The sequence below is a fragment of the Lepisosteus platostomus genome, chromosome 2, assembly GCF_059453375.1.
Source record: "Lepisosteus platostomus isolate fLepPlt1 chromosome 2, fLepPlt1.hap1, whole genome shotgun sequence".
NCBI classification, from domain to species: Eukaryota; Metazoa; Chordata; class Actinopteri; order Semionotiformes; family Lepisosteidae; genus Lepisosteus; species Lepisosteus platostomus.
This window is the reverse complement of record NC_142612.1, coordinates 14962599-14986234: the sequence shown is the minus strand read 5'-3', so window position 1 is coordinate 14986234 and position 23636 is coordinate 14962599. Positions and strand designations below refer to the sequence as shown.

General features: G+C 39.5%; 1 protein-coding gene across 2 annotated transcripts in view; it reads right to left on the bottom strand.

Moving 5' to 3' along the window:
* wwc3 (WWC family member 3) overlaps positions 1-17513 on the bottom strand; it is a 54597-nt gene extending 37084 nt beyond the window's left edge. Inside the window, exon 1 of one of the 2 annotated variants that reach the window (XR_015925433.1) lies at positions 16894-17513. Coding sequence is in view for 1 of the 2 variants with exons in the window: in XM_088600031.1 (XP_088456157.1) it covers positions 16894-17039 (146 nt within the window). In the remaining variant the exon portion in view is untranslated. The remainder of the gene's footprint in view (positions 1-16893) is intronic. The other variant, XM_088600031.1, reaches the window with a different exon arrangement.
* Positions 17514-23636: the final 6123 nt, after the last annotated feature.

Sequence of the window (23636 nt, the reverse complement as noted above, 5' to 3'; positions counted from 1 at the left end):
TCATTATGAGTTGGAATGAAAGTCTGCAGAAATATTGGCTCCCCAAAACCAGGTATGGACACCCTTATAAAGTAAAAAAGTGTTCATTTTATATAAATTCATATGTAGGATTACCAAAACAATCCATGTTCACCTGGACATGTTAAGGCAGGAAAGGATTTCAAAATAGCCTCTCAGAAGAAGGAAACTTATTTGCAATGGCGTATTAAAATCTTTCTGGAAGGAATATTGGTGATTCATGACCAATCTTAACATCACTCCACTGCTCCCCATTCCTGCTGTTGATCAGACTGAATGAACAGCTGGTCAGCGATAACTGTATCTGCATGTGTGTGAAAATGAGCTTTTACACATAATTTATAAGTTAGTTCTTCTATCACGTAGCTAATTACATATAATGTGAACATTTAAAATAAAAACATACTTTTAAACAAGCAGTGTATGCAAGCAACAGTGCTCATTTCAGAAAAGGTGCAATGTTCATTTTATATGTTAATTCAGTATTACAGCACTTTTAAAATCCTATTCTGTTTCAAAGAGTCACCCTATTCAACTTAAACCCCTGTGGTCATATAACTAGCAAGCCAGAGAGTCAGAAAAATTGCTTTTTACTTTGAAGTGTACAGTTTCAATTAATTAATAGAGTAAGGTTTGGACACATTTCATATCTTCTGTACAACAGTGAAAAAAGACAGACATACTGCACAGAGTTCCATAAATTAACTGCATGGAAAGGATGTTTCAAAATCATTACCTTATTTGGATTAAGATAGCACACACAGATGCATGGAGGTAAAATAATTGTGAATCTCTTGCATACCTCCGTCATTGGTATAATTTGTATAAGACTGCTGCTTGAAAAAGCCCTCCTGAAGGGAATCAAATTACTAGACAATGTGAGTCTGAATTGTGTCCCTGGAATAACGTATTTTTGAATCTGAAACAAAATATAGACAACATTTAAACAATTTTGAAGACATAGGAACTACAGAAAGACAGTTCTGTACTACAATGAAAGATGAGATCAAAGGTACAGGCAAAAGGAGCAGTTATTGTCTCTGAATAATTTTAATTTTAGCTGTCTCTGTAAGTTAAGTTTTGGTTTTCCCATTTTACACACTTGACAACATCAAAGAATCGTTGCATTCATCTTTTACAATGACAATATTCTGTGAGGTATACTGTCTGAGCCAATATCTTAAACATTGGGGTTTATTGTTCTCACAATGCCCATGAAAGAGAGAAGTAAGAAAGACATAAGTGGCATCTTGTGACCTTCTCAAGGTTATACTCAACTAAAAAAAACATAAAACATCTTTATGGGATCATTTTTATCCTGTCAGGTCTTGACGTATCAGTTTAGCCCCAGGACTGGTAGATATCTGCATTCAATTAGGGGACCAGTGACCAGCAAGACAGACTGTGGGCAGGGTGGTTTCCCTTTACTGTCCTGACACTCAGATGGGCTTCCAACGAACACAATTCTCCACTTTCTGTCCTGGGGGAATAATGATTGACTACTGAATTGAACCATTCTGAATTATTTAAGCATGTGAAGCAAGAACTGTTACGAGTTTTTACAGTGATAAACATAAGTATTATTTCATTCCCTTTAGGAAAAACTAAAGCAGACTGACGATCCTTCCACAAACGTATTGTGCTCATGTGTTGCAGTACACACTGAAGATACTGAAAGTGATCGATAATCCCTTCAGAATGACCAAAGGAAGAACTTCAAAAATCAATTTTTCTTCAAAGCACAATAAGATTTTCGAACAACTCAAATCGGGTATTTAAAAAAATAGATTTATGGGGTTACATACTCTAAAGTACTATCACTCCTGGTCTGATAGAATCAACAAACACCAAATTCAAGATAATTCTTTCCTTTCTTGCAAAGAGGCAACTCTAAACTCAAGTGTGATGGTGTCCTCAGCAATGCTGCCAATCACTAGTTAATGATTATGTTAAGTATTTGAACATGGCAAAGTGTTAGCTGATCCACTGCTACCCAAATCCCCTGTTGACAGCAACACAAGTCTCAGCGTCCATTATTGCAAGTCAAGGCCCATTAATCACTTCAAATACAAGGCACAGGAGTGGAACGTGCATGTTAGCCCCTCAGACAGTGGCATGCACAGAATGTGCAGGGTGCATGAGGACGCCAAGGCTTCAATAAGCACTCTGAAGGGGGATGGAGGGGGGTCTACACCACATTCCAGTGCGGAAGGAGACTGAGCGACTCGGTGAAAAAAAACAACACTTCCTCCACAGGGCTCGACAGAAGAATACAGTCCATTTCCACTGGACTGTCTATTGTTGCACTGGAGAAAGCACACCCGAGAATTTTTCAAGGGGCACCAGCGTGCGTGGCCTGAAAGTAACCAGATGTTTCTCAGCGCATCCCCAAGCCTCCCAGGAAAAAAAGAAGAATCTGGCTGAAGCCGGGGGGTGGGGTGGGGTGGGGGGGGTGGGGACCCTTCCGAATGTTTTGCTGTTGCTGCTGCTGCTGCTGCTCCTGGAGTCTTGTGACAGCAGCTGCAGGCTTGCCAAGTGTCATCTCGGGAGGCACCACAGCAGACCTTTCATTCCCACAGAGAGCAGACAGCGGTTCCAGCACTATCTAACAAATACCACGCGCACACCCTCACGCAGGATTATAAAGGACATTTTAGCACATATCGTATTAATTCAGGGGGCTTAAAGAACTCCTGATGAAACCACAATGTATAATAAATGTGCACTGGCAGAAATCAGGGCAGAGGCTAATGGTTTACAGACGTATCTTTTGCTATCATTGTCCAGCCTCCGCTGGACTGAACACCGTAATGAAATTCTACACGTTGCACAAATATGTCAAGACTGTGGAGAAACAGCAACAAGAGTGTCATAAATACAATACTGAAGCAATTCATACCCGCAAGGCTATGGAGCGGAATTATCACTCGACTGATATGAACTGGAGATCTTAAACGCAGCACGTGAAGACCGAGTGCAAATCAGCTCCGCTTTGCCAACCGTGTCACTGCTCACTTTTCCTTTTATTAATTTCACGTTGGGTCTTTCCTGGCATTTCTGGTATTTGATGAAAAGCTGACCTGAAAGGCCCACCAATAAAATAGAACTTCCTGAACCCTAGCTCTGGGTATGTCTCTCTGAATATTTAGATTATATATAAAACGTTGACTTAATAGCTCCATACATAATGGTATATTGGAAAGATGACAAACGTGAGAGACCATCCAGCTCAAATACTACTGTTTCTATTTTCTATTCACTAAAGTGCCATGACAACTAATCTTGAGAGAGTTTCCCTGTCAAAAAAACTCACCTTTGAGTATCCACTTTCACTATCACCTTTCTAATTCTGAGGTTTGGCTCTCTCAGGCAGGTCAACTGGAGAAAAGGTTTCAGGACAGCGAGAGGTTTCTCAAGTGACACCAGCAGCAGAGGTCCAGGTTAGCACACATGGGCCTTCAGCTGTTGCCCAGCACAGGGAAAGAGGGGCAGGCCCAATGTCTATTGAAATACTAGAGCTCCATAATGATTCCTTATCTTCATAAACATAAATTCGCATAAAATGCACAATAGAGTCTTCAAAAGGAAACCCCAACGTTGTGAGGGTTAGTCTATAAGGTGAAGACAAAAGAACAGATGACCTCATTGACTCACAATATGCCTACACTGCTCTGACTCATTGCCAACTGGCAGTTTAAAACCAAAATTAGACTAATGCTGTCAAAGCCTGACCAATCAGGGCCACTGTTCTGAGGAGGTACTGCATTGGTGCTGGGTTAAAGGATACCTACATATGAATTCACTCCCCACCTTGGATGCACAACAGCAGTTTCACTGATGTGAGATGTGACATGAAGGCAGCAAGGGAGAGGGGGAAGAGATGAACGTGGAAATGAAGCTTAATGGAGACTCATGAGAGGCCGAATGACAAAAATATAAGAACACAGAGAAAAGCGAATTTATGTTTTTTTTTTTTTCATTTCTTTGGAGTTTATCTTAAAAAGTTAAGTTTAAGACAGTGCTGTCTGTAGCACTTCATATTCTAAGGTAAACAGCTTGATTTCACCATCGTCTTATTTTTGGATTGAATGGTTAGCTCCTGATAAGAGTTTCCAGAAAACCTGCAATTTGTGTAATGAAAAGTATTTACTGACAGTGTGTACATTCTGTCAGCATTTAACATAATGACTTAAGTTAGAACTCTTTAGATATCTAAGCAAACTCCTAGGTGTGTGAATAATGTGCAATGGAATAAGACTAGTTGACCACTTACTAAATACAAATACTTTTGCTTGGCTTGGTTCTTCACAAAAAAAGTGGTGATATTCACCTCTAACACATAGAGAAAAGATCCAGGACAAGGGTTAGAGACCCCTGGTGTACAAGAAACACACATTGCAGATTGAAAAGAATTTGGCACACTGTAAAGCACTGGGATGAAGTTACACAGAAAGTATAACACAGGATCTACGGTTCGTGCTCATCAGGGCTTCTACCTATACTAGACATAGCAGTAAGTAAGCACAAGTGGGCAAGGTCTAATAAAGTACTGTATTGTCCTACAAGAGCTGTCCATATCTATTGCACAGTAGCACAGATCTGCCTCAGTTTTTTTGTCCATTCATATCGTTTCTTTAAATGCCTGAGAATATCCCAAGCCTCATTTTTGACTACTCCATCAGTTCAATTGCCTGTAGAGCTATTCCTTCCAACCATACAGTATGATCTTTATAAATACTTCGATCAAATTTGCAATAGCCATTTTGTCTGGAATTGATTTTGTGGCTCAATGAGCACGTCGGGAGAGCTCTCTGAGGCGTGTGAAATATGAGTCCAAGACGGCAGGCTTGTGCTAAGTATCACCATAGCACCTCTAATATTGGTCCCTGCTTACAACAAAGGCCGGAGCAGCATTCCAAGTGCTGATTAAGACGGTACAGCCAACAGTTTCTCCATTCCTTGTCAGGAATGTGCTCTTAAAAATAATATTCCTACTTAAACTTAATAACAGTACGATACCCAAGAGACAGTGTTTCTTTAATGCTCTAGATACAGTTCTTTACTTTCCTGGTCGACCACTTTATGTCTAGTAACAGGCCTCAAGTTTGACAGCTGTATAAAAAAAAGCTAATAAATCTAAAAAGGTGTTGAGGCTGCTGTTGCCTTTCATGTTATTCAACCAGCTCTATATAATTTTATAAGATGGCCTTCATTTGATAAAAGTCTACTGTGTTCATTCTGCGTTTTGTTACCGTGGAAACTTACATTCCCCTACAATGTGAGCTCAAAGTTAATTTTTTTTTAGTGAGTTATGTATCTATTATGTATTGTCTAGGTAAGCTGTTTCCAAGCCAATAAACTCCTTTTTTCGACAATATAAATCTCAGAGTGTTCATTTTCAAGACTTGCACAACTGCAAGTTCGTGTGTAACTCTAAACAAACTCGGCATGAGCACACGGAACAGAAATATTCCTTCCCGTAAAACAAGTTCTGGAAAGGTGCATATTCCACAGTCCAGGTTTTGAGGGACTGGGTGATCTGACAGTTTCACAGACCACTTCTAAACAATTAACAATCTATGGAATGTAGGAAAATTAACCCACATTTTTTTCCCTAAAAGTTACCTTGCCTTCACACTAAAAATATTTATTTTCATACTGTGTGAATGGTGTCTTTGAATTCTTCACATAAAAAGAATTATTGTACACTCAAGTAGAATTCTTGAATTCAATTTTCACAAATTTAAAAAACAAACTTGCAAATTGTGACACGTAGCCTAATTAAAAACTTGTTTTCCATATAGACAAGGCACCAAAGATTGTGCACTCCATTGAAGCACCAGAACATTCTTAATAGGCAACTGTAAAAGTGGCCATCCCTTGAGGACATGTTTATTTTAAAACCATGCTTTTCTCACAGTATAACAGAAATAGAAAATCCTATAAAACAAAGACCCAGAGAGCAAATATATCGGGGAATAAGTTTAGAGCACGGTCAATCTTAGCATGGAGCAATTTCTTACAATAGCATGGCATTTTGATGGCATGTGTCCTATCACTCCTTAAGAACATGTGCATTGTCAAAGTTCTCTGTTGTTTTTTTATGACTGACATCTGTCCCCCAGATGACAGGTATTTATCTATAAGTGCAACTCTGTAACTCTAACTGTATACCCGGTGCATAGCTTCAGTGCAGGCATTCGCAACGTACTGTACGCTCACTGGACATTATTGTGTAAAGAAAATACTTTTACAAGAGCAAGTACCGTATATGTCCTCGATCCAGCACATTGGAAGTCTCATGTTAAATCAAGACAGAGACAGACATCACCAGATCAGGGCTTACAATCCGAAAAAAACAAAACAAATGCCATATAGACCACTTTTAACTTAAATATGCACCACAAATAACTCGTCTTTCCTGCTAATACCAGGGCTCTGAAGCTGCTGCTTTGCAGGGTCTAAAAGTGTGTGTCAAGAAACAAATGCCACAAGTGTTTGTCTAAAAATTCCGTTCTGGGTTAAAAAAGAATTAGAAGACAACTTTAAGAGGAATCTCATATATGTGCATCTCCAAAGGGTGGTATAGTGCTTCACTGCAAAGCAGAAACAGCTGTGCATTTCACTAGCAGCATCAATGCAATGACATACCCTCCTTCTATTATGTTTAGCATCTTATGGAAATAGGTTGACTATAAGCAGTGCAGAACACTAATGTGTGGTATGTCTGTCTGAGTGCTGTAGTGATGCAGATTTAGATTCCTCCAAGGCATATGAGAAAGGCATCTTGGTTGTCAGCATTCCATTCCACTATGTAAATACCCGATCTTTAAACCTCAGAAATGAAACAAAGCAAGGAAAAATAAAAGGATCTGCCACTTCTACAAGACTGCAATTTGCTTTAAGAAGCGGGGTGTCTTTCAAGAGTTGTGTTATTCACTGGTACTTAGCGGTACATTGGCCGTGACCACCGAGGCGTGAAACCTTTGTAAAAAGTTCTCTGCTACGGCTATTGTAATGGATTCTGTTTGCGCCTCGTTGATAAAACTGTGCAGATAACTTTCTTGGAATAAAAACAAATGTGTAGGAGACATGAAAGCCCATGCTTTCACATAAAACGTTATTCCTCTTTTTAAGGGGAAAAGGCTGCGATTTCAGTTTAGTTAAATATAAAACAGTCATGTGAGGCATTAAAAAAAGTAGCACATTCTTTTCCTAGGATCATAAACAGAGATAAAAAAAACTAAGAAAAACACTGAAGGATGAAAACCATTTGCTTTATTACTGCTGTGACCCAATGATAAATTGCAACTTTTCATCATGAAGACCCTTGACGAAGCATGGTGCCCATATAGGAGAAAATGTAACAGAACTATAATCTAGAAGGGTTTAGCCGCTATTCATCTAGCACAAAGGCAGAAAAGAAAGACGGTGTTACAGTAAAAAGGCAAACAGTCTAGTATAGTACAGAAGGGTTCCCTTAAGGCCCGTTCATCCTGCCACAAGATGGAGAGTGGAAGTAGAAACGCCTCACTTCCTGTGCCCTAGTTACTTCCTGCACTGCAGGAATGAGTCGCCCTGATGTGCCTCACCCTCTGGCTCTCAGAGCTCTGACTGCGGGACTGTGGGGGTGGTCAGCAACAGACTTTTGCCCACAGCACAGGAAAACAGTTCAGGGCAGGAACAGCTATATTCATCTTTTTATTCTGCCACGCACCCAATTCTTAACTATAGTTTAGGTATTCTACACAGTTTTTACTTATGCTTTTTTATAAATAAATAATCTGGAATAAATAATCTGCTCCTTGTTAGCCTGATTTTAGTAAAAGAGGCTCCTGTAGTTAAATCCACTGTCAAACCTATCTACAGGCAAAACCTACCGGTTCTGGATTTAATGTGCAGTTTTTTACTCCAAAACTATTATTTTATTTTCCCCAAAAGAATAAAAACAACTTATTTAGCTTTCCTTTAAGAATCTGAAGATAAAAAAAGACGATTTTGATTAATGGTTCCATAAGGTGTACCTGAATTTTTTTTGCGTTGGCAAAATTTCAGTTCGTACTGTAAAAGCAAGAGGACGGTTGCTCTGTCCTAGGCTTGAGAACAGCGGTGGAAAAAAAAAAGGCCGAAACAATGACACGGACATCAAGTAAATGATTGTCTAGTGAGATACAGACATGACTCCACACACACAAAAAAATGGAAACAATAACATGTTCACAACCTATCCGTTTAAAAAGAATACATTAAAAAAACAACACAAAGCAGAATAACGGATGGTCCAGTGCTTGTGAATGACCTCTGGGCTTTTTTTAACACAGCTCATTCCCTCCAGTATAATTGAGTTTGTTCCGCGACGGCGTATGAAAGCCTCCTTTTCCACAGGGTCGGCCCCGGCGTGGCCATTGCATAACAGAGCCCATAAAGAGGGCTGGCAGATTCTGGGGGGCACCAGGGCGACACGTGGGAACACTGTCTACGCACCAGCTATGTCTGGGGCCGCGGAAAGGCAGAGCCTGAGGGTGTTGGTGCAGGCATGCCTGACATACCACTCATTCTGACAACAGAAAAAAAACAACAGAAACCCTCATTCTGGGCCTTTGAGAGGCACCTATGCCACCCATTTGTTCATTCTGCTTAGCAACAGAACTGGGTCACACCTGATCATTTTCCCATAGTGCAAGTTATTGTCCTTTCTTGTAAGAAACTGAGATGCTCAGAAAACTGACACTTTGTAAACATGTTCTGGAAACCGAGCAAATTATTTTCCCAAAGTTAATCAGAATTCATTCTTAGTGACGTTCATACTTGCGGATGTTATACAGGCTACATACATGCATTCTGACCATAGTTTTACCTACAGTTTTCCCCTCTTAGATGTTTGGTGTTAATCATCTTCAGAAAATAAGATGTTTATTTAAGTACCTCAGTACGTCAATATCCACCTGTAGCAAACCATTAAGTATTTCCTATTCTAAGAACCTACCAACCCACAATATATTTCTGAATAATAACTGTGTTTATAGCTTTTACTAAGTTTCATTTAATTGCATTTATAAAATATAATAAGCCATCTTAAAAAGTAAACAATCCATTTATCTAATCATTTTCTTACTCACAAATACTGAGATACTATAAAAGTATTTTAATAAGCTGATGGCATTTTACGGTACCTTGAAAATTTGAATTTCATTTCACTCTACATAGTCGAAATATATAGAAACCAGTGGAACTCAGGAAGGGTGCACATACTATACAGTTCCGCGACTGTATTTTAGAAATAAATATTTTTGTATTTCTATCCATTTTGCAAAATAAAAAAAAAATTAGGACAGAAGATAATAATGTCTTCACTTCAGAAAAGTTAGAAACGAAACGCTAAAAGAAGCTAGAAACAAGTCAGAAACAAAAAGCATTAGTGAAAAACTGTTAGAGTTAATGCAATTTGTGCAGCTCAAGAGCTTGGGATATGCTCTTTAGGCAAGTAAAGTCTATTGTCAAAAGGCAAGATACAAGTAGTCACAAAATCTTAAAACCAGCAATCAAATTCAGCAGAAGGATTCAGTATCTGAATGGCTCGAACTCAAGGATAATTGTGCACTAACCTGGCACTAGAGGCACGTATCAGCATCACCAGCATGGAGCAGTGGTTTGGCACTCTAGACCCTGGACTAGGGGATTCCAAGTTCAAGTCCTAGGAAGTAGTTTCTGTTGTATCCTTGAGTGAATTACTGACCTCAGATTTCTTCTGTAAGTGCCCTGCTGTGTAAATGAGTACACTCCAACTTGCCATTGCAAAAGAGACCTTGTCCTGAATGGACTCTCTTTCTTAAATAAAGGAATAACTGAAATAATGGAATAATGGTGTGGTTAAATGGAAGTTTGGGAGATCAAATTCAGACTTCCATTCTCCTGCATATACTTGCAGGCTGGACTAAATCTGCAGGCTGCCCACAACTCTGTGCACATCTTTTCTAACCACACCCCTTCACTCCAACTTTACCCTTGGAGCTGCCTTCCTGGTTCATTCCTCGCAGGTGCCAAACACTAAAATACTATACACACTGTCCCTTTATATTCATTGTGGCTTGTTTTGTCAAAATTAAACTACTGAAAAATCTGGTGCCAATGAACATTTTCTGCTGAAGAAAAAAATCAGTATTACACACGAGCATAGGTCAGTCAGACTTAAATTTATTCCCAAACTATGCAGTATTTATTAAGAGCTAGGTTGGAGGATTTATTACAAAGCTAAATTATTATAGGAGGTGGTAGGCAAGTATTTAGAGGAGAAAGACCTTGCCTATTCAGTCTGCTAGATTTCATTGAAGATGAAAATATTAAATGTGTCTCAAAAGTGACAAGGTAATAACAGTGTTTCGACTTTGATCTTGTGACTTTTCAAACATCGCAGAAACAGATCCCACTTAAATGACCAACTAAAGCCAGGAATAAAATAAAATCATACATTAAAGGCAAAGTAAAAAGACAGCTACCACCCCTAAATACACGGGACCCCGAATCTTAAACAGCCAATTACAGTTTAGGCTAATTGTTGGACTATACTCATGCAACAAGTCCTTAAGGTAATCTGGAGTTAGACTCTGTGATTGCTAGGCCTTAGGTACCATATGAAACCCTAATTCTAAAACTTAAATCAGTTAGGGCGCAGAGTAGTACTTGTATTGGTAAATATCTCATCAATGTTGATTCCAGTGCCCAACAGTCCCACCAAGGGACAGAAGTGAGCTCAACGAAAACACATAAGGGTGCAATCTTGGAAGGAGAGACTTTCTGGGGAACAGGGTGTTCCAATGAGTGGAAAAAACTGTAGGGTAGGTGTGGGGGGGGGGGGGAGTGAGGGAAACAAATTTGAAGGGAAAAGACCAGAATCTCTTGCCTTCCTTCAGGATTTTCAATGTAGCATGTGAAAGGAAAAACGTGTTCATAGCTTAATTCTGGATAGTGGCACTCAATACATTCCCGAAGGGATCAATATCAGCTTCTGCTGAAGATTCTCAACTATGTAAATGACCTGAACTCCGATATTAAGCCAAATAATGAAGGGATACACTCACAGCAACAATGGAAATCCAAACAGATTTAAAGATAACACAGAAGGACAGGGAGATAAATACGAAGTGGCAGGCTAAATGCCACGTGAGAAAATTACAGCAAAAATGGTCAAATGGAAGGAGAGAGCCTGGAACAGGTCACCAGTTACGAATACAATCTACAGATGTAGATCTGTAGATGTTTTTGTTAACTATTCAGTCAACAAACCTAGTGTGGGGAGGCCATACAAAAATGCTAACATAACAGGATACAAAGGAAAAACAGCTGAACTTAACTCAAGGAAGGCAATGAGGAACTGTACAAAGCACGAATCTGACCACATACAGAAATCTTCGCTGAGTGTTGCAGCGAGGACGATTTAGTAACAGAAAGACTCAGAAAGACAGAAAGAGGAGCATCCATAAATACATAAAACCGGAGTGCCAGTCAAAAGCAGATGCATTTAAGGGACCAAATGCATTTTCCATAATGGGCCAAAAAGAAGACTTCAGGGAAGTCTAAAGTTTCTAAAGTGACAAAAAAAAAAATACAGACAAATTCAACCCAGACATTTATTTCCTTACCAGGGCAATAAAAGAAAATTACAAGAGCAATGAATTTAAGGACTGAAAAACAGAGTCATGCCTTTGCACAAAGTGTTGTATGCAGCAAAGTGACGTTCTCAATCTCTAATCACACTATTGGTGGGGTAATTAACACACAAGGAACTGGAGGGGTAGGATGGCTAAATGATTTCTTCTTGTCTGTAGCCTTTTTTTATAACAACTTTGAAAAAAAATAGCTTCCCCCGAATAAGAATGTGTAAGCTGTGCTCTGTAACTTCCAGGTGTGAGCATGGGTCTGAATTACTACAATATCAAGACAGTCTCCAGTAAGAACAGAAGAAAGGCCTTCTGACTCTCTCATTCTACTCCACCGGCAATTTCAAAAGTAGACTCAGAAGGGCATAAAGTTGGTCTGCTGTCACTGCTGACACTGTTCCCATACTTCACATACACGTTAAAGTAGCTTCCCAGGTGTCTGTGCAGTACGTTCACATTTGCGTTATACTTTCCTCTACAAACTGTCACCCAGTGCACACTGTTCAAACAAGTCCTTCCTCCTAGCAGTGGTAGCCGTGCCTTTGACTGCTGACTGCTGTGAAAAAAAAATCTTTTTTTGCTCTGCATTTAAAGCGTTTTTCTGTAACTCTATCACTCATGCCAAAGAACAAACACCTTTGTAGCCCAGACATGTCCATTTATTTGCAACAGAGCCTACATATGAATCCTCACACTTATAAAATTCTCCATATAAGCATGTCTTTCTACTTCCAAAACATAGGTGACTATTAAAACCAAGATAATCTTTCTGAAAATAAAGCCAAGGCACAAAATCTCTGCAAAGAAATCTAAGAGAGGCCATAGAGCGTTATCTCATCCATAGCTAATCCAGACCTACACACTCGAGTGACGCAATGCCTGGTATACAGTACACTGTGCCGACTTGCTGGTAAGTGTAAATATGATCATGTAAGCAAAAATGAGAACTTAACATTCAGCCAGGAGGGAAATTCAGACAGCAACACACACTGTTCCGGTTTTGCTTTAACACATCATGTTTTTCACACACTTTAAAAAAAAATCTTCTAGATATCTAAAGTATTATCAGAGCTAATGTTGTAATAGCAAACCATAATTTTGGTGTTCAGCAGACGACAGAATTTGCTAATCAGACATGAAGACAATGAACTTCAAGGCATCATGTTCTTTCCACCTATAAGAAAGTACCCATACAATCCTATTCATGGCCACAATTTACCACCAAAAAGAGAGTCAATAAACCCTGTGGCTGTTTGGCAGCATTTCTGTCTTCAAATGGAATGCTATGAGTTAAGTTTAAGGAACTTAAGGACAGGAACATGGATAGTATTGTACAGTTTTTCACATCTTTTCCCTTATCTTACAGCAACGTTTCAAAGAAGTTAGCTGCGTCAGCATGCGCAGGCCACAAAGGAACAACTAAAGGTTCATTCCATGCTAAAAATAGAAGAAAAGAAACGACGTTTTGGCTGTGGAGCCTTCTTCTGAGAATTCTTTTTTAGGTGCCTTCTTCTTAGGAGCCTTTTCCTTGACACCCAAAGAAGGCTCCGCAGCTGAGACGTCTTGTTTCTTTTCTTCTCTATTCAGCATGGAGCAAACCTTTACTTGTTCCTTTGCAACATTTCAAAGAACTTTTTCCTCAGAACGTCTGACTAGAAATACATTAAAAACGTAGATTGCAATGGTTCTGGTACAATCCAATTGAATAAATACATTTAGAAAACTTTTGGAAAACATTTATAGACTTTTTTACATGGACACCAACGCATACTTATTAGGGACACTAAATTATTACTGTTAATGTTAACTAAATGACTTACACTCCCACTTTTAAGATGTAACATTGCTACCTAATACCTACAGTACCCAGGGACAACCTCTGACCTGCACATCACTCTATTCCGTTACAGTTTTCAGAAAAACGTATAAAGAAAAAAGGTGCTGTTAATTCTGAGATAGCTCCTTAATTCTTGTTGGTTTTTTTTTGCCTTAGCTCCTTAATTCTTGTTGGGTTTTTTTTGCCTTAGCCTTTTATGTGCACAGATTTTTATTTTTGATTTTTTCAGACTTCTCTTTTTCTTTCCTTTTAAGCGGATGGAATTTGAAAACAAGGTCCTGACAGGAGCCATACTCCGAGTTTCTTCTGTCCCTCCTCTGGCACCATGAGTCTCTATGAGAGCTCCATGGACCGTACATGATCGCAAGACAGGCCAGGATCCACTTGTGCAGAGAGAGGGAACACGGAGGCAGTTGTACGTTTTTTCCCCCCAAATCAGCAAATATCCAGTTCCAGCTAATCCCTGTTCTGTAACCAAACACAAGCAATTTAGTCCACAGGCAGTTTATAGTCCTCAGTCCTCATTACTGATAATAATTCAATATTTTGTTCAAAGTGCATTTTAAAAAGATAATGGTTTCCTTTGGATGACATTCCTATCTTGAAGGTACTGTACATCTTTGCCATACGTGCACGATGCAACGACACTTTTTTATGTACACTGCTTCGTTATACTGAAGCTCTCTATCTTGTTCACAAAGGTGTTTTTTCCCTGTGTGCTTCTGAGGTGCAAAAAAAGGCTGGTACTCTGAGCAAGAAACAGGACATCCAAGATGTTGAACAAATTCAGATCATGCCCTTTCTTCTCACGCAAACTATCTGATATGATGATAATGATGAGGATTTCAAATTCTTTACCATCTCATTTCACATAATTTTATTATTATAGTTTTGTTTTTTTTCTTACAACAACCTGTAACCTTGTTTCAAAGCAATGCACAAGAACACATGGAATTACTGAACTACATGTGCTAGAAACAGACTCCTGCCTCCTGCTTCAACTGCCTCCACAATTTTACAATCAATCACAAAAGAAATTACAATTTCTGTTTTGAATAATCCCTTTACTGTACATAGTTTCACATAACCAATCTGTTGAATTCACATAATGTAAAATGGATTTTCTGAAAAAATACAACAAACATAAAAATACTTGTATTTATATTACCATATTTTGCTTTTCAAGCTATAATTTGCCTACAGTAGTTCACCATTCAAACTTTAAACCATTTCTCAACAAATTAATACATTTAGAAACTAAACCAGACTCCAAGTAAATTTACAAGAAGACAAGATTTATTGCTGGTCACTAAATATCAAAAGCATTTTTCTTTCTGTGATGTACTGTACACACCATTGATTGACTTCACAGTAACCACATCACAAACCAATACGTTTAAAACACACTAAGTCATGTGCAACATAGTTCTTCAAGTTTGCATGCTGACAAAATCTAACCACATAAAGACGTCTTCAAAATATAGCTCCAACTATAGATGTCCTCTTAGTGTTTCCACTGGGCTTTGTAGCATTCCTTACATTTTTAGAAAGGAATTCTGGGAGCTGGAGTTCAAGGAATTTTACCATTTGTAGTCAGACTTTTCTTAAAATATATAAGGGAGGGAGGTCACAACTGAAGATCTATAAAAAGAACACAAAACGTTGTATCCATATTTAACTGCCCTTTAATTAATCACACAAATTATCTCCAGACCCACACTACTGTACTTTCAAAGAGTTAGCTGGTCTTTTCAAATGAGCCGATTATAAATGTAATAAGGAAAGTTAAAGAAGTAAATTCACTAGTCAAAAGATACTTTTATCCCAGACTCCAAAGATTGTTTTATTGCCGAATCATTATGAAGACAAACATAAGCTGTTGTCTGTTGCGGTCATAAACGTGAACTAATGTCAGCAGAGTTTTACAATTAAAAGGAATAATGTGGCAAGAAATGTCTTTACAGAATGTAAACAAGACATAAACCTGCCTGTCACCAGAATAGCAGAATAAGACACCTAAAACAGAAGATTTTCGAGCGAAATAGACTTCCTAAGAGCTTTCAATGCGGTAGTTGTGAGACGATTTCAAGGTTAATAACTTAAGCGATTACAAAGACTGACAGAAGGATTCATTTTAGAGTCTCCTGTCAGCATCCTTTGTCTTCAGGCCCGTGAAATATTTACGGTTATATTCCCAATGATAAATCGATTGGGTTTTACGGCTTTTTATGTTTTCCTTACCTAATCACATCGTAATCCTTAGGCACCTCTTTAAAGAGAGACAGTACAATATTATAAGCAACACGGCGTCCACGCCTCCAAGTTTTGACTTCTTCGATGGAGATCTATCGAGAGAATTCATCTTCCCAATTTTACAGTAGTTTGCTGCGTTGCTACCTAATAATTTTCCAACAACTGCTCCGAGTGTATAAGAAGTAAACGCCCATAAAGATCAGAATCAGAACAGCAAGATAGTTAAAAAATTGTATCATAAATCAAAAGCCATGAAACAACGTTTCGGTTATGATATACATCGAACAAAAACAAGTCATTCTCAGAAGACATCGACTTTGTAAAAAACATAATTACGACGTCATTTAAGACATTTTAATTTAAAAAAAAAGTTTAAAAAAATAAAACAATTTAAGACAAATTAGGTTGTATTTGTATTAGAGGGCCTATAGCATAGAAACCTGAAGTATGTTTCCTACTACCAGTTTACTGGGGATGGAACGAGAAAAATCAAAATGTCCGAGAAACAACTGCATACTGCAATTCCTGGAAAGGTAAATGTGCAAAAATAATGATTCCAGAGTGCCATTGCAAGTTTCTATATCACCGAAGTGATGTTCAGTAAACTGCGACAGGACGGCAGCGAAAAAGCAAAGGTGCTCCGCGGCTGGCAGGGAGTAGCTGCCGTTTTTTACATTTAAAGTAAATGCCAGGCATTCAAATTAAATCTCACGAAAGCTAGATGGTGTATGTGTGTTAGGAGCGAAGGGTGGCTGCACAGAGAAACAAAAACGCAGTTTCCACTTGACATGTTATTTCGAATTATAAAAATAATAATAATAATAGCTGCGAGTGTCGTATTGGGAGGAAGGTCAAAGCTGCAGAAAGTTTTAACATCAACACGTACAGGTAGTGGGTCGCGCCTGCTTTTGTATTCTCCATGACAGGTACAGTATCAATCCACATGCCCATCTTTTGGAAGCCCAACGTGTTATCAGGACTTGCCACCAGTTGCTCATGGCTGTTTTGCCCCTCAACCCCTCGGGTCCTCTGTCCTGTTCGCCATCGATGCCCCCAAAACCTAAACCCACCTCAAGTGAGACACAGCCCGGGACACCCCCCGCACGCCCTTTGAAGAGACTCGATTACCTGTCTCTCGGGTCAATCCACGAGGTCTGCCGGGTGTTGTGGTCTATGAAGAAGACTCTGCCATCGTAGTCTCTTGCTTCCTCCCAGCCAGCGGGCAGCGGCAGCTCCGAGCTCACTCTTCGCTTGCTGCTGCTCACCCACGGCATAGCGGTGTGATGGTGAGGGGGTTCTCTCAGTGGCCAGACGGCCCCCCCCTCACCCTCCCCTCCCACCCCGTCCTCTCTTGTCCGGACAAAAAATATGTATATGTAGAATCCCTCTTCAGTTCATTACAACACTTTCCTCTCGGTCGTCGGATTTGGCCCAGAAAAACAACAACAGACAACTCTGCAAAAATGAAAAAGCAAGCATGGATTGTCCAGTATCCACTTTCCCCCCCAAAAAAAAGTTTAGCTCGGCTCTCATAACGCCTCTCTCTGCTCCTCCATGTTCGCTTCTCCAGCCATATTTCATTCCACAGTGTCCATATTTGGGCAAAGGATATTTGCATAAACGGTGCCCAGGGGCGAAGGGATCATTAATACGGGCGTAGACAGGCCAATAGAAACACGAGGAATTCTGTAACAGCATGGAAAATGGAAGTTCCGTTTTTTTTTTCCTAGGCGGCTCAAAAACGAGAGAAAAATGGATTTGATTTCTGGAGTTGACTGAAATCAAAGGCTAGCCGTCGGCAAGTGTCAAACGCGGTCCTTTCCATCATCTGGAGTGTCAGAAGGGTGGGGCTGGATGATTTGTAACTTTTCGGTAATTGTGTGGTATTAATACAATGTAATAATTCCCGTTCCCAAAAAAGGCACGGCTCGGCTTTAACTTGAGAGGCACAAAAACAAACTATGCATATATCGTTTGAATCCTCGAAAACTCCAAGCAAATCATATCCCGATGCTGTTTATATGTAGCACGTAGAAAAGCAAAGTAAAGGGATCAATATTCCATAAATAATAATTCAAATACATTCTAACACACAATAAAATGATAACACAATATCACCACGTGTTCCTTCTTGCAGATTCTTATCTGCTGTAGGTGGCATCCACAACATACAATAAATGAGATCAATGCGAACATGTACAGTATATTGGATTTAATTGCGTTGTTTTAGAGTTCTTCTTCAAGGGACCCACATAACTAATTCATCGTCCTGAAAATGTCAAACTTTCCTTCCTCGTTGGTGGGTTTAACTACCGACTAGTGTAACTACCGACTCCAAAAATGACTCGTGGCCAAAAGAATCAGGAGGCACTTTTTGTAGATTCTATGTCAAATGGATCCGTCTCGGTCATCTTTTCGGCCGATAAACCACAACCTCGGAGATCTCTGTTTATGCGAGTGTATCCATTACAAATCCTGGAGCAAAGTTTTCAGACACAGTTCCTGGTGGACCAAGTTTTTGTTCCAGCCTGGGTGGTCAATTAAACAATTAACATAATTACCTTCTTAGACATAGGATTTTTGTTGAGATCTCTCAGATCATATAATTCAAAACATTCACTTCTTTAAAGATTTTGTTCTGCACAAGCTTCTGATTACTTAAATGATTTATTTTTTTAATAAATTGGGATTATTTACCACATCCATTGTGATCTTATGTATTTCACATCTACAATATTTATACTGAGCAAAATGCAAAAATAACCCCAAATCCTAATACAGTTTATCCATCCAGATTAGTTGAAAACTGAGGAAAACATCCCAGCCTGCAAAGAGCTGACTTTTACATGACCCTGTTCCAAAGGGTCTAATAGTTCTCTGTCAAAGCCATACTTTTCAAGCAATGAACCACCAGGTCCATAGAACTCTTGAAGGAACACCAGTGTTTTAAAACACTGAAAATTAAACTGTAATTAAAAACATTTTTTTTTAAATGTTTCTACCAGTGTTGTGTGATTTAACCTTGTATTGGAAGAAAAACAGATCAAACAGCCTGTATTGCACCCATCAATACAATACAACTGATAAATGCCCCAGTATAGTGACAGGGACAGCCATTAAACCGAGGTCCTGACACTCTGGGGTGGCCTTTACCAATCATGGCCTCCTAATAATCTCCATCTATGAATTGGCTTCACTACTCTGTTCTCCTCCCCACTGAAAGGTGATGTGTGGAGAGTGTACTGTGTGTACTATGGCTGCTGTCGTGTCGTCCAGGTGGGGGCTACAAAGAAAAGTGCTGTATAAGTGTAAGGGATTATTATTATTATTGTGGCGCAGAAGGTGATGTCCTACGAAAGAGGGCCACCTGCTGGTCCACTGACGCCACAGCACAATAACGTGTTTGAGAGGTTTTGTAACAGAAATACCAGTGAGAACCTTTCAGAAGATCTAGGTACAGCATGTACAATAAGTAAGTTTTGCAAAATTACCAAATAGCTTTAGGCCACTGGTACTCACGTCAGCAGTTGCAAAACAGGTTGGAATTCTTGTGTGCCAAGTTCTTTAAAAAACAATTCCCGCAACTTCATTGTGTCTTCTACTACTTTAATTTTTGTTGCTTTTATCAGCTTACATTTGCACCTGTTTATACAACTGGTGCAAACTGGTCAAAGTGCTACTTCAATAGCAGCGTGTCTGCTCGGATTTAAGCTAACAACCTGCCTCGTACCAAACCAGAACCGTAAATACTGCCCCACACTGCCATCTGCTGGTCATTTTTCCATTTGCAATTACGTCGTCTATGAGTCTAATTACTTAAAGGAGAAAATATAGGGTTTGCCACGAGGTTACCAAAATGTTTTACAGACAATGTGTCCAAAATCAATAATGTCTTTGAAATTCTCAGAGAAATTTTAAAAACAAAATTGTATTTTTCCATTTGTGGGGCTTAAGAGATTTATTAAGTTTATATCTAAAATTGCTCTTAACAGAAAACCTGAAGTCCCTGCAACCCTCTAGGATAAGAATTTGAGACACCTGGTGTCCATCATACATTTTCTAGCCAGCATTTCCCAACAAAATCCTAACAGATTAAAATTTAAGGTAAACATCCATCTGATTGATAAGATAAACAGGTATTTTTAAAAAAAGGATTGAAGAATGGGTTTTTAAACTGTACCCTATTATGCTAGTAATGCTGGCCATTAAAACCAGCAACAAAAGCAGATGAGAGGGGAATTGGTGTACATGCTGACTGTTAGCAACAACAGAGACAAATAAGAAAACCTGTATTTTTGGAAAATGTTACAGGTAGAGTGTTACTAGAAAACACAGTATTTTACTGCTTAGTTAAATTAACATAGTCATTAAAAGTTTTGCTGATATAGCATGGGTTCCTTTTAACTGCTGATGTATATGCATTTTTTAAAAGCTTTTAAAGTGAACTCAAAGCACCGTGTATGTGTTGCATGTATTTACCCTTCCACAATGTCCTCATGCTATTGAGGTTCATTAAAATTCAGAAGCTCAGCAGATCACTAGAGTGTCAGCCTCAATGGATGGAATATTCTGAGAAAATCACCTTAATCACCTTGATCATAAACAAAATCCTAACAAGATGATGGTGTTCTGGTATCAAGTCCTGTTTGCTGCCAACCTGAGCATATTCCAATACCCAGGGTACATCTTCTCAGATGTGGCAGTGATACAAAACCACCCGTAATGTCAGGTAGCGTTGTGAGATCCAGTAATCTCAGAGTTACCTGAAACAAAGCAGGTAACAATAACCAATGTGTTTTTTTAATGCGTACAGTATCATCCCTCCCATGTCAATATGATATTGAAAACTTAATTCTGAAAGTGTCCCAGATATGTATTTCTTCATGTAGGTTGTGCAAGGATTTGCACCCATATCACCCTGCAACTCACAACTGGAAACCCACTATAGCTAAGCAGGTGTGAGCCTGGTCAGTACCTAAATGGGAGTCCTCCTGGGAAAAACTAAGGCTGCTGCTGGAAGAGGCGTTAGTGGGGCCAGCAGGGGGCACTCATCCTGCGGTCTATGTGGGTCCTAATGCCCAAGTAGAGTGACTGGGACACTACAGTATACTGTAAAAAGGCGCCGTCCTTCAGATGAGACGTAAAACCGAGATCCTGACTCTCTGTGGTCATTAAAAATCCCCATCTGTGAATTGGCTTCATTACTCTGTTCCCCTCCCCACTGAGAGCTGATGTGTGTGGTGAGGGTTCTGGTGCACTATGGCTGCCATCATCATCATCATCCAGGTGGGGCTGCACATTGGTGGTGGTGGAGTGGAGTCCCTGTTATCTGTAAAGCGCTTTGAGTGGAGTGTCCAGAAAAGCGCTATATAAGTGTAAGCAAATTAATAAATAATATTTCCTCTTGATGATAAATTGAGACCGAGTTAACAGCTATATTCCATATATCACTCTTACACATTTTTCTACAAAGTTGTGATTACTTGAATATAGATATATAGTCAGATCTCAGAAGCTAAACATGGTCAGTATTGGGATTTATTGGAGTCTTTAACACGGTTATCTCTGTGGTGACGCTTAACCAAACTAAGAAGTGTAACGTTTTTTTCTATACAAGCCCAAATCGTTTTGGAAGCTAAAAATCAGTTGATTTTTCACCTTTAATTTATGTTCTGCCTCCCTCGTGTGGACATAGTAAGTATTGAACCATACCAAAATGCATTGATGTCTCTACACTGTTACTATCTTTGATTCCCCGAGTCAATTTGAATTGAACACAGCTAGGGTTCGAATATAATGCATTTGAACATGGGTACCTACTTTTTCACTTTTGGATTCTCCAGTTAGTTCTCACCTTGAAGGCAGTTTCCCTGCATCCAGATCGGAGAGGATTTAAAAACAATGTTATAACGGCATATTCAATTCCTCCTCTTAAAACAAACTCTTATTTCAAATAGCAAAAAAATAATACATTGAAATAATAATGAGAATGTATTTAGTTACTCCGTTCACAATTGACAAACGTTTAGCACAGGAGAATCACTGTCCTATCTGCAGGAAACAGAAGTCTAAAGGTTTAACTGTAAAAAAAAACGAAGGCGTTTTTTTAACCTTCCCGTTTTACTATTTATTGCCGTCTAAAAATGCATACACAAATTATGAGGACATTTGCTACAGCAAACCCTCTTAATGTTTTGACCTGCCACCATAACAAAACCATTTGTTTTCCAGGGACTTTGTATTGAGATGTTGAAAACACCGTCTGCTGTTTCTTGGTTACGCAAGCCTACGTATGCACAGAGCGTGGTGCATTGCGGGAAGTTCCAGTTTGCATGAATCCCACCACCGCCCTCTGGCGGCCACGTCGCTCTCTCTTCTCTCAGTCTTTCACTCACCGTGCAGAGTTTCAGAACAGGGACTTGCGCCCAACTCCCGACCCCAGTGGCTGGAGGATCTTCCAGCTTTTGTTCCATCAAAGCCCTCCGTAGCTTCATAACCCGAGCCAGACAGATGATTGTGCGCACTTGGAGCAGTTTGACAAAGTTCCCAGGTGTCAAGCTGTTCTTGTTTTCTTGATGCAGAGGAAACATTCTGTGCTGAACCCCTCCTGGCTTGAACACGTGCCCACTTACTTGTTGATTCAGGTGAACTGTTCTATAAAATTTCTAACTCCTACTGTGAACCCTGAGTCTTCCTCAACTGTGGACAGATTTGGGATGTTTTAAAACTCCACTGCTTGGTGTCAGTAAAATCATAATCTGACACGTGCTGGGCCACCCCAGAGAGGGATATCTTTTCTAGCACTACAGTGTCCCAAATACATGCTTACATAGACATGGACATGCAAACACAACACAAGGGTGACCTCTACAAGCAGTTTAAAATCTTCGTTTGGAGAACAAAACGTTTGGTTTAATGCTCCAGTAGTAGGGGCGTATTTTTTGTAACAGACAATCAGCTGAAAACATTTGCAAAATTGTTGATTCGTTTTGTGGTCATCAGCTTTCATGATAGAGGGTGGTAGGGCAAGTTAACACAGAAAGAAAACTAAAACCCCAGGACATCACAATTTTGTTTCAGGAGCCGAAAAGTAAAGTACCAGACGAAGGGGTGTTTTGTGAACCGCTCACTACAGCATCTACAGCTCTGAGAGTTACGTTCTGCCTGTGTTTTGCGCTGTTTTCACCATCTGCTTTTCAGCAGTTGATCCACAGCGTGTTCAGCTGCCACCAAGCACAGACTATTACTGGTCAGTCATTCATAAACTATCTGTTTTTCATCGCCTTATCTAGCTTTCTTTCCTTTCTCTCATCTAACTCCCTCACTCTCTCCTCGTTTTAATGAGACAGGCTGGAACGCTTGATCAGGAGTTTCCCTCTTGATCCCTGGCTGTCCTGCCTGTGAGTTTTGCCATGCTATCATGTTTTTCTTGGCCATGCGCACTGCTGTTAAGGCTATCGGTTTTAAATGCACTTCCTTACGGGTTCTACTTCTGTCCTCTGAGTTGAAGATTTTGAATATATGAATCAGATCTCCTCTGGTCTTTTAATCTGTGTAGGACTCTCCATCAGGCCTAGAGAGGTATCACGGACCTCTTCCATGGAGAGAGCAGCATTTCCTTTTTCGTAACATGGCAACCACAATTGTACTCAATACTGTAAATGAAGCCTTACGAGTGCATTGTATATATTTTAACATGGCATCCCTTGATTTAAATCCTACATTTTCCACTATATATCTTAACATTCTATTTGTCTTTTTCATTGCTAACCTTACATTGTGAGGTAGAGGAAAACAACACGTCTACAAAAACATCCAAGTCTTTTTTACTTGGAGTTTGTCCAGTTGTGAATTCTGTCTAAATCTTTATT